The sequence below is a fragment of the Chanos chanos genome, chromosome 6 (genome assembly GCF_902362185.1).
Source record: "Chanos chanos chromosome 6, fChaCha1.1, whole genome shotgun sequence".
Lineage (NCBI taxonomy): Eukaryota > Metazoa > Chordata > Actinopteri > Gonorynchiformes > Chanidae > Chanos > Chanos chanos.
The window spans coordinates 12225541-12241089 of record NC_044500.1 but is presented as its reverse complement, the minus strand read 5'-3'; the positions used below and the strand labels follow the sequence as shown (position 1 = coordinate 12241089).

The 15549-nt window shown below is 42.4% G+C and overlaps 1 protein-coding gene across 1 annotated transcript in view; it reads left to right on the top strand.

Moving 5' to 3' along the window:
* Positions 1-2923: 2923 nt before the first annotated feature.
* The window catches only part of dock10 (dedicator of cytokinesis 10), a 55419-nt gene continuing 42793 nt past the window's right edge, over positions 2924-15549 (top strand). The window contains exons 1-2 of the mRNA XM_030778697.1: positions 2924-3085; positions 14424-14543. Of these exons, the coding sequence (XP_030634557.1) occupies positions 2924-3085; positions 14424-14543 (282 nt within the window). The remainder of the gene's footprint in view (positions 3086-14423; positions 14544-15549) is intronic.

Here is a 15549-nt window from a genome sequence, read left to right as displayed (position 1 = left end):
ATGGACTTTAAGACACAGAGGGGGACATCTTTAAATACTTAGAGGACCAAGCAATACTGGTCTGATTCCAAATCCTTAGCCCAGAGTCTGCTCCTTAACCCAGGCCCTGTGTTCCTCTGTGTTGTGACCCAAAGGATTCACAAGGGGAGCTCTGGAGCTCTCTCTCTTGAGTATTAGCATTGTAAAGGTTGTGCTGGCACCACTTTACTAATAGGATTAGTCGACTTCAGAAACCCTTTTTTCTCCACAGTGGTAATCTCTGGTAAATCAGAATCAATCTCTCTCTCTCCCTCTCTCTCTCTCTCTCTCTCTCTCCCTCTCTCGCTAAGGTGGGGTTTAGCAGTGTAACTTCTGGAGCCTGTTTTTATTTTGTTGGACTGTGTTTGCCATTTAAATTCCTCTGAATTGGGGAAAAAAAATCTGGTGTTATTTCTCCCCTGGAGTTGGAACGAGAAAACATCAAAAGGATAAGAGCAGATATAGAGGAAGTCTGTGTGTGTGTGTGTGTGTGTGTGTGTGTGTGTGTGAGGTAGAGAGAGAGACAGACAGAGAAAGTGAAAGAGAGAATGTGTTTGTGTGTGTGTTTGTGTATGGGAAACCAGAGGAAACCAGAACAATGAACAGATCCTTGGTAAAGAAATACAAAAGTTTGGAAGGTTAAGCAAAATACAAACCATAGGACGGCTTCTCACAAAAGGGATGGTCTTTACGTAAAATGACGTCTTAATAAATCTTAAAGTACACAACAAATCTTACAGTGTCTGACATCCACCCATAGCCTAATGGACAGGCAGACTCTCACCACCCAGGTCAACCCAAGGGCAGACAGTCAGACTCCCCTGTATTAGGACCTCTATCCTGGAGCTTAGTCATGCAAAGCAAGGCAACGTTAGCGGAGTCACTGCGGCAGGGTACCTGTCAGCATCTCGAAAACCTTAAGTTTACAATCAAAGATAAAGGGTTGATTGTTATCTACTCATGAGTTGACAGGACCATTCTAACATATGTCTCTGTTAGCTGTAGCCTGCTTTGTGGGGAACTGAACTCCATTTGGAGTAGATTCATTCATAGACTACTGTGCTTTCCCAAAATGAGAGACCACAGGGTTTTCTCCATAAGAGAAAAAATATCAAGTTCAGGTTTGAAAGTAATATTGAAAGTGATATGCAAATGTAAGAAGCCTACTGTAAAGTACTGTCAAAGCAAGGCAATTTTTCATTATTTTTCATCTGGTGTTTCCATGCATTTCTTCCATAGTATGTTCAAGGCTACGCTCATTTACTAGAAACTGTTAGACATCTAAATAAAAGAAAAGAAAAGTGTTTTGAAACCTGTCTCTGGTGTTTGGGAAGCTGAGGCCTTCAATTAGTGTCTGATTTCCTGTGTTGGATCAAAGAAGTAATAGCAATTTCATTGGGCGTGCCCCACTTTCTTCAACAGTCCCAAACACTGCAGCACGCATGTACTTACACACACACACACACACACGCAAACACACCTCACACTCATTTATAAACTCCTTAACCATTAGAATAGTCTGGAACATATTTCAGATTTCAGACTATACAGATTCTCTCTCTCTCTTTGTCTCTCAGTTTCACTTTCTCTCTCTCTGTCTCTGTCTCCCTCTTTCTCTCTCTCTCTCTCTCTCTCTCTCTCTCTCTCTCTCCGTCACTCTCTATCCCTCTCCATCTTTGTCTGGCTGTTTGACTATCTATGTGTCTATCCACTAAAGCATGTCAGTGAGGAGTCTATGTGTGGTTGTTTTTGGGAAGATTTGGACGGATGTGATCATATGAGGACATACTGCAGAGAATCAGAGGGGGGGGGGAAAGAGAAAAGAGAGCCAACTGCAGTGGGAGAGAGAAACAAAAAAGGGGCAGGGAGAGCTGAGTGTCTGGACTGGGTAGTTAAAATGACAGAGAGTTACTGCTTCTGGAACTGCTTAACAGTTGAGACTCTCTCTCTCTCTCTCACACACACACACACACACACACACACACGCACAAACATACACACTCTCTCACACGCTCACAAAGCCTTTCTCTGACAAGTCTCCAATTCCCTCTCTATTTTCGCTCTCCTTTTACCATTATGGGATGTTCTCGGCTGGTCTCGACTAACATTTGTAAGCGTTTACGTGTTTGTCAGCAGAGTGGAGCTAGAGCGAGAGAGAGAGAGAGAGAGAGAGCGAGAGAGAGGGGAGTAAGGAAACTGGGCGTATGTGAGGTAGATAGTCAGTGGAGGGGAGTGTGTGTGTGTGTGTGTGTATGCGAGTGCGTTTTTGGCTATTTGTTATGATCACCTGACCACGCTGGCGGGCAGTGATTGGAGGGTCCAGCTGCGCACAGCTGCAGTGTAGTCAGATTCGTGTGAGACAAGGCTGCCAGTGTCTCCTCCTCAGCTCTGCTCAGTCCGGCTCCGCTCGAGCAGAGGCAGAAGGAGCTGCAGCACTCCACCATACCACAAGCAGCAGTAGCAGCCCAGTGGAGACGTCCCATCAGTCCATGTGAGAGGAGGGCTGGGCAGGGGAGCGGAACTGCTGGGTCTGGAGTGGGTTTGAAGACTGGAGCTCTTGGGCAAAATAAGACTGAAGAAAGAGCAGGACATCCAGACCGAGTTTTTGGGACTTTGAGTTAGAATAGAAGAGGTCGGAGCTGTTGTTGCTGATTGATTGATTGACTGATTGATTGATTCAGATGAAACGTTGGATGTTCCAGCTTAAGTTGGGAAGACACTGATACATTTCAGATCTAAAGCTATAGGTAGGTAGGGCCAGGTAAACTTAGCTTGACTCCTTAGTCCGGGTTTGGACCTCAAGGTTTTGGTAGATTTGTGGTAGTGGTCTGCTGGGCCTGAGCTTTACGTGGGAGGGAGAAAGAGAAGGTCCAAGGTCCTGGTCCAGGCGTGGGGTGCTCCAGGCATGGGCTGCTCTGCCAGCATACTCCTACTGCAAGCTCTACGTTCAGTGCTGAGAGGCAACTGTGCACACATCTGCTCCCACCGACAGGAACAAGTCTCCCTGGAGGTCTTAACACTGGAGGAAGGGGAGGCTGACAGCCGACCCCGCACCATCATCGTCATGGTAACGAGACCCTCCTTTTGTCTTTTGGTCGCTGTTCCCTCAGTGAGGAGGGGCTTTGAGCCGAAACCTTCTAGAAGTCTCTTTTTTTTTTTTTTTTTCCTCAGCAGTTTCTGGAACATCAGTCTTTGCCTCCTCTCTTTTCTGCCTGTATGTCTCTCTGTTTTCTGCTCTCACCACTACCCTGGTTTCTGCTCCCACCCCCAACAACTGCATTAAGTTCTCCTTCTCTGCCTGTCTATCTGTCAATCTTTCCTAAGTTCTCTTTTTGAGTAATTGTAGGCTTTTTTGTAAGTAGCCTGTGTCTCTGCATAAGTATTTATAAAAGGTTTCTTTGTAGAGGTGACCATTCCTTGAATTTTCAGTTGTCACAGCTTATTTGTTATGTGTGTGTGTCGTTTGGTGCATTTACATATGTAACTTTGTGTAACTACTCGCCGGTTACACCATAATGACTTCAGTAGTTATCCCTAATGCACTAATCCCGTTTTTTTTCCCCTGGTATTAAAGCTGGAACAGCTCACTTTCATTTGCAGTTACAAAGAAATGTGGCATCAGGGCTGTATCATGTATTAACCAGTAATCAGTGCTGCTTCCAGCACAGCTGAGAGAGAGAGAGAGAGAGAGAGAGAGACAGAGAGAGAGAAAGAGAGAGAGAGAAAAAGAGAAGGAGCGTGGAAGACATTGCCAAAGCAGAGTGAACTCTGGGAATTTCTGGTTCTGTGGGAAAAGCAGCATCTGTGTTTGTATGTTTTGTGAATGGGCAGCTGATCTAAGCAGTCTGTACATTGCGTGAATGAATGAGATCATACCTCCATAAAGTTATCACACAATCTCCGCTCAGTCTCTAACACAAACACGGTTTAAACGCAGTACCAGAGTGTTTTTACTGGCCTTTGCTTTTGAATTTGAAATAACACACAAATTCTTTTTTTTTCTTTTCATTTCTTTTCTTTTCTTTTTTTTTTGAAGAAAGTGTAAAGTCAGAAAAGTTCCTCGGGAACAGCCGGAAGCTGGTTAGAAGTCCACGGTTAAGTTTACAGAAACAGGATGCCGTCCGGACGTAGCATTTACGCCTTAATGGCCCAGCTTTTGATCCGGATGGTCGCGAAGAGCTTTCGTTTACAGCTTTTCATATTCCTCTCTTTCTTTTCTTTATCTTTTTTTTTTTTAATTTGTTTTCTTTCTCGTTAGTGCCGTAAGAGTCGTCCAATTCGTTATGACATTTCCTGTAACCCGTGAATCCTTTTCCGAGATGAAAATGATGCCATTGGAATAGCTGAGTGGAAAAATGGCACTCTGCTTTTGGCAGGACGTGTCTCGGAGGACGTTCCTCCTCTTTTCCGCCCCCTCTGGGGTTTTTTTTTTTTTTTTTCACCCTTCACTCATTTTTTCCCTCTTTCCTCTCCTCTTGTCCTCTCATCTCATCTCGTCTTTGTGTTCTGACGCCGTTAGAGAAGAGGCTCTTAAAACAGAGTGGGGTGGGGACGGGGGGGGGGGGGGTGTTCTTTCAGTTTTCTTTTGCAGTTTCCATCTGTAACCATCTGCATATAAATTGTTTCATTGTAGGTTCTTTAGGGAACTCATTTACTCTGTCATCATTTCTGATAACATTGACTGTTTGTATTGCGATGATGAGGCATTGAATTGCCCTCATGATGATCCAGTAGAGTGAGTGAATGGGAAAAAAAAGCGTATCTTTTGAATCTCACATGTCGATCAAGCCAGTTCCGTCATACTGTCAAATACTGTCAGTCTCTCTCTCTCTCTCTCTCTCTCTCTGTGTCTCTCTGACAGTGTCAGTAGCTCAGTAAACTGAGTGTGGGTAAGATCTCCACTCAACACATTGACTGAGTACAGATAAAACATCTGCACTGCACTTCCACGTCAGATGACACCCTCACGAAATTGCACAAAGTCTCTCACCTTGAGGGATTTTTTTTTTCCTGATTTACGAAATAAGCTATCATAGACAGATTGCTCATGGGTGATTTACTGACCAACGTCTGCTTACCAACCTGAAACTTCAGGGATACCCTTGGGCAGTTGACTAAAGTACATTTATCATTTTAGTCTGGTTGGTGAGAGGAGACATTAAAGAATTTGTATCGCAAAACCCTAACAACAGTATGAGCTCCTAAAGACTTTTGGCCTGTAACCCTACAATGTGACTCAGACTCTACTGGTACTGTCCTTGGAACAGATGAATTAAAAGCCGTTTTCATTAACTGCGACATGCCTCAGTCTGTCTCTTTGTCTCGTTGGTCGTATAGACGGTGGCGCGTGGTGTGAGATCCGGGTGATGGTATAGACGCGGAATGGGCTGACGTGGCTGAGCCCATGGCATATGCTTCAACCAGACATTCCTCTTTGCTTTCACTGAAGCGCCAACACTACATATGCTTCCGTCTCCTCATTTATCATCCTCCGTTCTGTCTCACCGTGTCACACTCTCTCTCTCTCTCTCTCTCTCTCTCTCTCTCTCTCTCTCTCTCTCGCTCACTCACTCGCTTTGTAGATTGTGAGTGATGGGGAGCAGATGGACTCAACATCGGCCTCAGAGCTTCAGCCGGCGTAGCTCAACACACTGAGATGTATGTGGGGGGCTTCTCACCAAGCTTTCCATGCTGTACGTCTCGACGAAGACGGTCGGCGTGCGCGCGTTTATATTTATGACTAATCGTAGAGACGACAAGGACCCTCTGAGACGTTACATTGTCGTGGAAAGTCCCCACTCCTGTGGGCAGCTATTGCAGTGATGCAACTCTTCTCGCTTTCCCCTCTCTCTCCTCTCTTTCTCCGTGCTGTCGTTTCATCCTCTCTCTCTTTCTCTCTCTCTCTCCCTCGTTGTTTCTCACCTCCGTGTTTGATGGGCACGTCGGCAAATTATACACCCTGTGTTCTATTTTGATACCACACAGCTGTAGTTTACAGACATAATCAACACAATCGCTCCCCTGCTGAGAAGGAGGGCAGGAAGGAGCGAACAGGAGAAAAAAACAGGACAGAGCGATGGAGTTTAACATGGAAGAGCAAAGGGTACAATTAGAAGAGAGAGCAAGTGAGGGATATAGAACCTGCTCTGTAAATATGAATAACAGAGTACAGTGAGAAGGGTTTTCTGTAAGAGATTATGGTATGTAAGTGCTTAGTAGAGAGATTTTTGCGCTACCGGTAAATCTCTACCTTGAAAACTGTGGTACTGTCTTATCGTAGCAGGGAATGTTGTAAATGGCGGAAACTGCTATCAGACATTGTTTTCTAGATTCAGACTTCAGCGATCAGGCAATATTCTTCTGTGTTATTGTATTGTGTGGGTGTTCATTCTAATATGCTGTGTCATGGCTGTCAGTTCTTATGTAACCTCTGTTAGAGACAGCTGCTGGGGTCTAGCTATCACAGACAAGACATAGACCTGTGTGTGTGTGTGTGTGTGTGTGTGTGTGTGTGTGTGTGTGTGTGCGCGTGTGTGTGTGTGTGTGTGTGTGTGTGTGTGTGTGTGTGCGCGTGTGTGTGTGTTTGTGTGTCTGTGTATTTTTTGTGTATGCATGAGTTGAAGGTGTGTGTGTATATTTCTGTGTGTGTAAGTGAAAAGTTGAGTGTGTGAGTGAATGTGTGTGTGTAAGTGAAAAGTTGAGCGAGTGAGTGAATGTGTGTGTTTGTGTATGGGTGAGTTGAAGGTCTGTGTGTGTGTATTTCTGTGTCGGTAAGTGAAAGCTTGTGTAAGTGTGTGTGTGCGTGTGTGTGTGTGTGTGCGTGCGTAAATGAAAAGTTGAGTGGGCGTGTGTGTGTGTGTCTGTGAAATGAAGATCGTGGGCTGCTTGTGGTTTAACAGAAACTTATGCCACGGAGCTGTGAAGAGATGGAGAGAATGACATGGTGAAGAAAAGGAAGGAGCAAAGAAAGAGAGAGAAGAAAAGCTAACAACAGGACCTTTACCTGATATTTATCTAGCAACACAGACCACTGTTGAATTTGCAGGCAAATTCTATACTCAGACAATGTTTTGACAAACACACACACACACACACACACTCACACTCACACACACACACATATGCTCACATCCAGATCTGTGTTTCATCCATAAATATTTCTCATTGACCCCCGCAACTCAGTCAGAGAGTGGATCAAATAGCACCGCAGATAAATATGTGTTCAGTTTTGCTTATCTGCCGTGAATAATGTGCATTGATTGATATAACTGTGTATTTGGATAATTGATGGTTAGGATATCAGTTCTGTCATTACTAGCATATGTTGGCCCTCCTGCTGGATTTGCACTATCACGGATTTGAGTGAATTGACTTTTTCACAGTCTAATGGGGTGAAATCAGTCACTTATGCCATTTGATAGAGATTCACTGATACCCTTCTGCTGCTGTGCTACATTGATAAGAGAGAGAGAGAGAGAGAGAGAGAGAGAGGCGTTACATGAGTTGTAATATGAAATTATGGCAAATAAACTAAATATCACTCATCATAGCCAGGAGGCATTGTGCGTGCATGCGCAAATACACCTGGTAAAATTGATCTCTCTCTTCCACTTTTTCTCTCCTTCACTCTGTCATTCACTCTCTCATTTGTTCAGTCACACACTCTGTTGGGAGTGTGTGTCAGCAGTACAGTAAGTATACAGAGATCCAGTGAGTGGAGTGATACAGTAAATATAGAGACAGGGATATGCTGTGTGTGTGGGTTGGCTCTGTCATATCAGATCATAAAACTGTCTCTCAGCTACTCAGCTCAAGCCTTTATCAGAGGAATTGCAAAGCTTTGTCAACACACACACACACACACACACACACACATAAAACATCTATTCACACAAAATGCGTGTGCACATATGTTTGGAACTTCAGCTTCCTGTTCTGGAACTGAGGCCTCCCATAACAATATGTATGTTAGAGAGTGTGTGTGTCTGTCTATGTGTGTCTGTCTGTATGTGTGATCAAGGCCTTTCTTGTTTCAGGACTGAAAAGGTGTTTGTTTTTAAGACTTGCCTGATATAAAGCCAAACTGGAGACAACACAAACACACGCAGTAAATAAAAAAATAAAAGAGTTCAGTGCCATATAGAGAATGTGTGAAGTACTTTAAAGTCAATGTTTAGGAATGTGTCAGTTGTACTCTTGACCTTTCTATTAGTATTTTACGGAGGTGATGCTGTCAGACAGAGCTGTAAAGTGTGTTTTGGCGTGTGTGTGGTTTGTCTCGGCATGCGTGCAGTAAATAAACAATTTTTAATTTATGAATTACACAAAGAGTCACGATCAACAGTCAGGGGGCAGATTCTTTATTTTCCTCCTGCAAATCATTTCTCTTTCTCTCCCTCTTTCTCTATCTCTCTCTCTTTCTCTCTCTCTCTCTCTCTCTCTCTCTCTCTCTCTGGTTTCTTTTTCTGGGTGTCATATCAGACGTCACGCTGCCATTGTACTTCCGCTCTTGACCACGCGCTCAGAAAGGTTTCACATGCCACAGGCAAAGTTTTACTTCTCTTCTGACTGATGCAGTCCTCCTACAAGCACTGACTGCGTGTAGCTGTGTGTCCGTAAATACCTGGATCAGCTCAGTCCAGTCACCATGAGTTTTCGCAGTAAGATCACCTTTCGGAAGAAGATAAAAAGTAGACGCGTACGCGCGGATTTCAGTCGACTGAGTTGTGTATGTATGCTTTTTTTTTTTTTTTTTAACGACTCAAATTGCTGTCTTCTTCTCAACAACTGCCGTACCTCATCTGTCTTTCCTCCAAGCTCATGTCACCTTTAGTGGTGTGGACCAGAAAAAAAATTGGACTGTAGTTGAATTCATCAGTGGTGCTTGTGTTAATGTTGTAATTTTGCATTTGCCTTAACGTTCTCACCCCTTTTTTGTCTAATTATGAGGTTTTCCTGAGTATGCACCTGTGGTTTATGTAACATCGCTACCTTAGCCCTGCTGAAAGTAAGAGTACTTGAACAGAGAAGTCATTTTAGCTTTTGTTACATTTTGTACTGTATAGTTTTGACACTAACTGTAGAACTACCGCGTAAAGAAAGTCCTGGTTACCTCGCAGTTCCCCATCTGTGCATCGCTGCTTCTCGTTTTGTTTTGAACTTGTTTTTGTGTGTGTCTATAGTTAATCTGTCACTCATGGCTTTTATGTAAAGTACCAAAGCTGGCCAGTGTTTGGGGATCTGTTGATAAATACATTGTTTGACTGATAGATTCAACCCCCCCTGAAGGCATGAGTGATGACAATGAATCCAAACTGATGAAAAGCAACACTGGTTGCCATGGAGACAGGGATTCCCACCTGCAGCAGAACAGAGCAAAGTAAAACGTTGGTCTACGGGTGTGTGGGATAGGTGCGATATCAAAATGTCATCCAAGACTCTAATTCTGATGGGTAGAAGTCAATGGAACATCTTTGTAATATTAAACTATCCAGTAGGTTGACTCTTTAGTTTTAAGTGTTGTTAACATTAAGTTGCATTAAGATGGAGAGACAGGGTGACGTCATGTTAGGTGGTTGGCACAAACGTCGGGGTCTGGGACAGGATATGTATCATTCTCTCTGACATGTTACTGTTCTGTTTTTCTTATGTTGTTTTTTTTGGATGTGTGTGTGTGCATGTGTGTGCGTGCGTGTGTGCGCATGCATGCGTGTGTGTGTGTGTGTGTGTGTGTGTGTGAGAGTCAGTGACCTTAGAAGCTCTACTATCTATTTGATCTCTGGGTGAGTGAAAGGTCTTGCAAAAATTCAAGTAAAACATCTCATTTGGAGAAGTTGTACTTCTCTTGGACTACAGACAGACAATTTACTTCTAACACAGAGATCCCAAGACGCACAGGCGATATTAAGTCATATATCATATGGAACTCATCTGGAAAAGAAAAAAAACAATTACACTTACCGCTATTTTAAGACATTGCTTCTAACCTCAAGGAAAACATCAATGAAAACCAAATGTTAAACATCTCCACCACCCTATAATGATGTAATATTTGAGCCTTATTGCTGGGATTGTGTTTTAATGTTTATTAAACATCTGCAAGTCTGCGCACATTCAGCTGTTTGGAAATGTATCAGTTATCATTCATTAGAAAACAGCTAGAAAACAGCTTTGACCCAGACAATGAATGCTAATCAGGCTCCTAACTGACTTTTGGAAATTTGAATGAAAAGTTTACACTGGATTTCACTTTTCACTAGGGCTGTTCTGAATACCATTTTTGGGAGTAATCAACAGCGAATATTCGAAGCTTGGGGTAATGCATTGGGGTTTCTGCATTACCCCTTATGTTTTATTATAACTATAGGGATCAGTTGCAACTATTTTCCAAGCAAAATAAATGCACGTCACGTTCATGCACACGCACATGTATGCCCTTATGCACGCACCTTAGGCGTTTTCATTAATGTGATCTTTTATGTCGGCACGACAACATTGCACGGCCGAAAATTTACTCCTACGAAGTGTGCAGAACGCAGCTTTTTTTGTTGCTACTTCACGAGGAAACCGGTAAGCCTTCTGGAGGTCTTTAGTCAAGGCCGACTTTCTCTTCGGCATGCGTACTGACAGACTCTGTCGGGCAGAACCAAAAGCGTCTTAGCAACAGCCTTGACAACATTACGTTAATTGATTGACACACAAACAGACAAATCAGTGTTGAATTTAGACGCGCCGTGTATTGTTTATGTGGTTTTTTTTTTATTGGTTTAGGCAATATTGAATGGGACAGAACATGATAAACGTCTAAACGCTGAAAACAATTACTGAATTATTTAAAAACGGGACAGTTTAGTGTTTTACAGATATTTGTCGGGACTCGGGGCGCCCAGTTTGAAACCGGGACAATCCCGTACAAACCGGGAGGTCTAGTCACCGTAACGTTACTGATTAAACAGTATAATATCAATCAGGTATAAATACAGTAAAAGAATGTCCTGATAAAATGTGCTTTGCAGTTGGCCTTTACTCTACATTTTGCAAAAAAAAAGAAAGAATATCCGAATCCCAAAATTGAAAACTGAATACCTATCCAACGAGGGAATATCCGAAAAGTCAAATAGCCTATTCAGGCCCAGCCCTAGATTTCTCTAAAGAGCAGAGGTGGACAATGTCCACAACTCCATTAATTGAGTCAAAATATAGATACTCCTGCTCAAATATTACTCCAATACAACTGAAGTTTGTTCAGCCCAATTTTTACTTGAGTTAAAGTACAGGAGTACTTGCTTTTAAACATACTTCATTCAAAAGTAGGCTACATTTTCTTTTTAATGTCAACGCATTGTTGTATTGTTGCCACAATGCATTTACAGAACCTAATGACTCTGAAACAACCTACTGAATGCACTGACGTGCTTGTAGAATCATGCTACAAAGCCTATAGAAATTTCCGTTAACACACTTGAATCGACAAAAGGACAGCCATTGTCGTTTTCATTTAATTTATTGAAGAACCCACCACACCCCACCCCACCCCCACAAAACAGCATGGCAGTGTTCTAACAGAGCTCTGGCAGTGTGTGTGTGTGTGTGTGTGTGTGTGTGTGTTTGTGTTCTGTAAATCAGAAACAAATATAGTTTTTACTATTATCTTTATCATCATCATCATCATCATCATAATCATCATGATTAAGCAAGAAAAAAAAAGCGGAAATGAGAAACTGTCCATGGAACATTTAATGATTTTTACATATATTTCTGAAACGACTTTAGTCAGTAAAGTTTCGCTAGCTATTAGTGGCTTGTGCGTCAGCAGTGGATTCACACAGGACCCGGTCTTATGTCCCAATTGGTTTCCAAGCTAACTGGTTCCCGCACACAATTGATTTTTTTTCCTGCAACGAACCTATGGCCTATCGCATTTTAGAAAAGAAAATTCGTCTGCTGACTTCAAAGCTGCTTGAAATTACTAATGAGAGCCTTCATAGACATGTAGTGGAGTCAAAAGTACAATATTTGTCTTTCAAATGTAGTGGAGTAAAATCATAAGCTTCCAGAAAAACTGATACTCAGGTAAAGTACAGATACTCAAAAAATGTACTTAAGTACAGTACTCAAGTAAATGTACACTGTTACTGTCCACCCCTGCTAAAGAGGAAGTTCAAATTGCATCTGCGGTGCTTTCATATCATTGTTTATCTTGGAAGATTTATGACGCAGAATGAACGCTGTTCGGGAGAGTTCAACTTTCTTTAACATGTATAATCATCTGTGCATCTCGCAACATCTCTGCGGTCATTGAGAGTGATAGTTGAATTCTCAACTTCTTACGCACAGTGGTTGAACTGTTAAAGGAGTTAGCAAGAATAGAAGAGGTCACCTCTTTAGTATGAAATGGATATCGCTTCGGATAAATGGAAATGGATTAAACTCTTTTCAGTGTTCTTTTTATTGTTCTACGTTTAGACCAGTAGTACTGCAGTAAACTTCAAAATTTGACAGATTGAATCAAATCCTTTTTAGTTGCGTTCTTGCATGTTCAAATCCCAGTGTGTTTTTAGTAAAACACTGAACCCTCTGTGTTTGACTATTCTTGTCTGCTTTTTGGCTTTCCTGTGATATTTCTGGTTAGACATGTCAACTGAGGTCCCCTGGTCCGTTCAAGAGGGGCAGACTTCCCGTGCGGGGGTCGGAGGTCAAAGGTTAATTTCCTGATCCTGTATTATGAATCTTGCAGTGGTCCTGTGTTTCTGCCAGAGGCCTCGAACGACCAAACAGTGATGTCCATTCATGTCTTTCTGTTGGCCTGAACTTTGACCCGACCCTGCCCAGCATGAAGTCAGGCCAACGATTTTACCGTTCCTATATCAAACTTTTTTTTTTTTTTTTTTTTTTTTTTTTTTTGACCCACTCCAGTGAGTCATTGTACTTTCAGTGTGGTCGGTGGTTTTCTTTGGACTCGTTTGGGACTTCCATGTATGAGTATGCAAGCTATCAACTGTAAATATTCTTTAGATGGTCTTGCTGGGAATATTTCTTAAGAAATCACATGATTTTTCATTTTTCCCCTCACTATATCTGTCACTGTGGTTATTCTCTTTTCCTACCCCTCCCTCTTTAGTTCCTGTGTATCTTATCCCCCCACCTCTGTTGGTTTAAAACGTTCGTTAGGGGGGGCTTGTGGTTTGATGAAAAATTCTACATTTGGTTTGAGCGTAGAGAAATCCCATACATACCAACTATCATTATCCCCATCTGAGACCGCCTCTCTGGTCCATTCAGGTATCGCAGTCACTGTAAGAGTGTGTGTGTGTGTGTGTGTGTGTGTGTGTGTGTGTCAACGTTACTGTTCATTTAGCAGTGCAATGCAGACTGAACTGTCTACTAGACCACAGTTTAGTACATTCACCACAAAACAATGAATAGCTTTACTATGTAGGTGTGTAAGCATTTTTTTGTTGTTGTTTATTTGTTTGTTTGTTGAGTAACTAGACAATTCATAACGATAATCAACGATAGCCGTGTGACGTTTTTCAGAGAAAGAAGAAAACAGATGGAAAGGAAGAAAAAAAAATTGTAAACCGGAGAGTTTGAATACTTCTGTGTGATGTAATCTATGCAGACATTTGTCCTTTGACTGTATTGTCCCAAAATGTTATTGTCATGTACTCATGATTCGAATCCCACAGCCTTTATTACGATTTGCGAACTTGAGCTCAACGTTTCTGCGCTTTGTAGCCGTTTAACATTACCGTAACGACTTTTGCCGAATGATCATTTCTGATTCGTGTTCACAAATCTATGGTTGCAATGGTCCAGAAATATTAAGAGTTCTTTCAGAAAACCTTTCTGGAGATCTACTGCAGGTTAGTGATCTCAAAAACATCAGTCTTTTTTACCGTGGTCATTTTGTCACCTTTTCGTAAGCGCTCATAAACCTATGATGAAAGAAGCGGAGCTGCTGGAGACAGTGTGACTGTCGGTTATGGCCAGAGTGAGACATTTATTCACACATTCTCAGCTCTGTTTCAGCTCCTGCTCGCTTCGTTTTACACAAAGGACAGAAACAGAGGAAGTGCATTCTTAGACTTTTTAAAGTTCCATTTAATCATACAGTTTATTTAGAGCCTACTGTTTCAGGGAAATCACCATACACGGTTTTGATTACGCGCCACTTGGAAATGGGAAACTGTTTATGTTTGGTATTCATCTTGGTTACCAGCCTGAGATCTCTGTATGAGCAACTCTGTCACTAAGATATTAACTTCTGGCTGCGTCTTATGGCTGTGTCCCCTCACAAGTGGATTTTGTCCAGGCCGTATCTCTGTGTTGTGTTTTAAAAGCCTGATGTTTGTGTGTGTGGTTCTGTTACTCAGTCTCTCTCTGTGTCTCTGTCTGATGTTTAGCAGGAGAAGCCAAAGCTGATTGATCCTCTGGACTATGAAACAGTCATTTGTGAACTTGAACCTGAGCTGAGGGGAGACCCCAACCAGGACCTGCTGCTGTTCCCCGAAAATGACTTCACCGTAAGTCGAACTGAGAGTATAGCTCTGTGTGTGTGTGTGCGTGCGCATGTACAGATGTGAGTGTGTATATGCGTGCGAGTATGTATGTGCGTGCTTGCGTGTGTGTGTGTGCATGTGCACATGCAGACGTACGTACGTGCATGCACGTGTGTTTGTGTTTTATGTGTTTCACTCTCTGTTTACCTCTTTTTTTTTTTCTTTTTCTTTCTCTTCATCCCTAACCCACAAACAAACATAATCCTACACACAAGCTCAGACCTTCATTAAAGAGTGTATCGCTTTGCTGTCTTTTGACTAAAGCGTTTACTCACTGAGTTTATGGACATGTGAAATGTGCTGAGTTGTGCAGTTCATCTCTGGGCTTTTTTTTCTCCTGACTCAGAGCCCAGGGCCAGACTCATTGTCTGGCACATGGAACTCCACAGCTCACTGTTCACTCTGCTCACAGGTCTAAATCGGCCCTCCACTCTCTCATATTTATTTACAAAGCCTGAACTGTCTCCATTTCACAGTCTCGCTGTGTGTGATCATACAAAACGCTGTGTGTGTCTGTGTGTGCGTCTGTGTTGTATGTATGTAGAACATTTGCTCGCTTGTCTTTTTTTTTTTCTTTTTTTTTTTATCCTGTCTGCTGCTGCTTTTTGAAAGAGGATGTGGTTCACTGATCAATCTGCTCTTGCTGTGTTCTAAAGGCATATCAGGGGAAAATTCTCCATAGTCACAGAAGTGCAGAGTGTACCTAACACAAACACTGACATCATCGTATGAACACACACACACATACACACATACACACACACACACACACACACACACACACACACACACACACTGGCATCATTGTATGAACACACACACACTCACTAGCATCATCGTATGAACACACACACACATGAACAGAGATATGCAGTTGGCATTATAGTGTGCTCATAAATGATGAGAAACATGTGTAGCGTCAGTGAACTGTGAAAATGATGAAGTGTGTTTGAGTCATTGAAAATCAAAC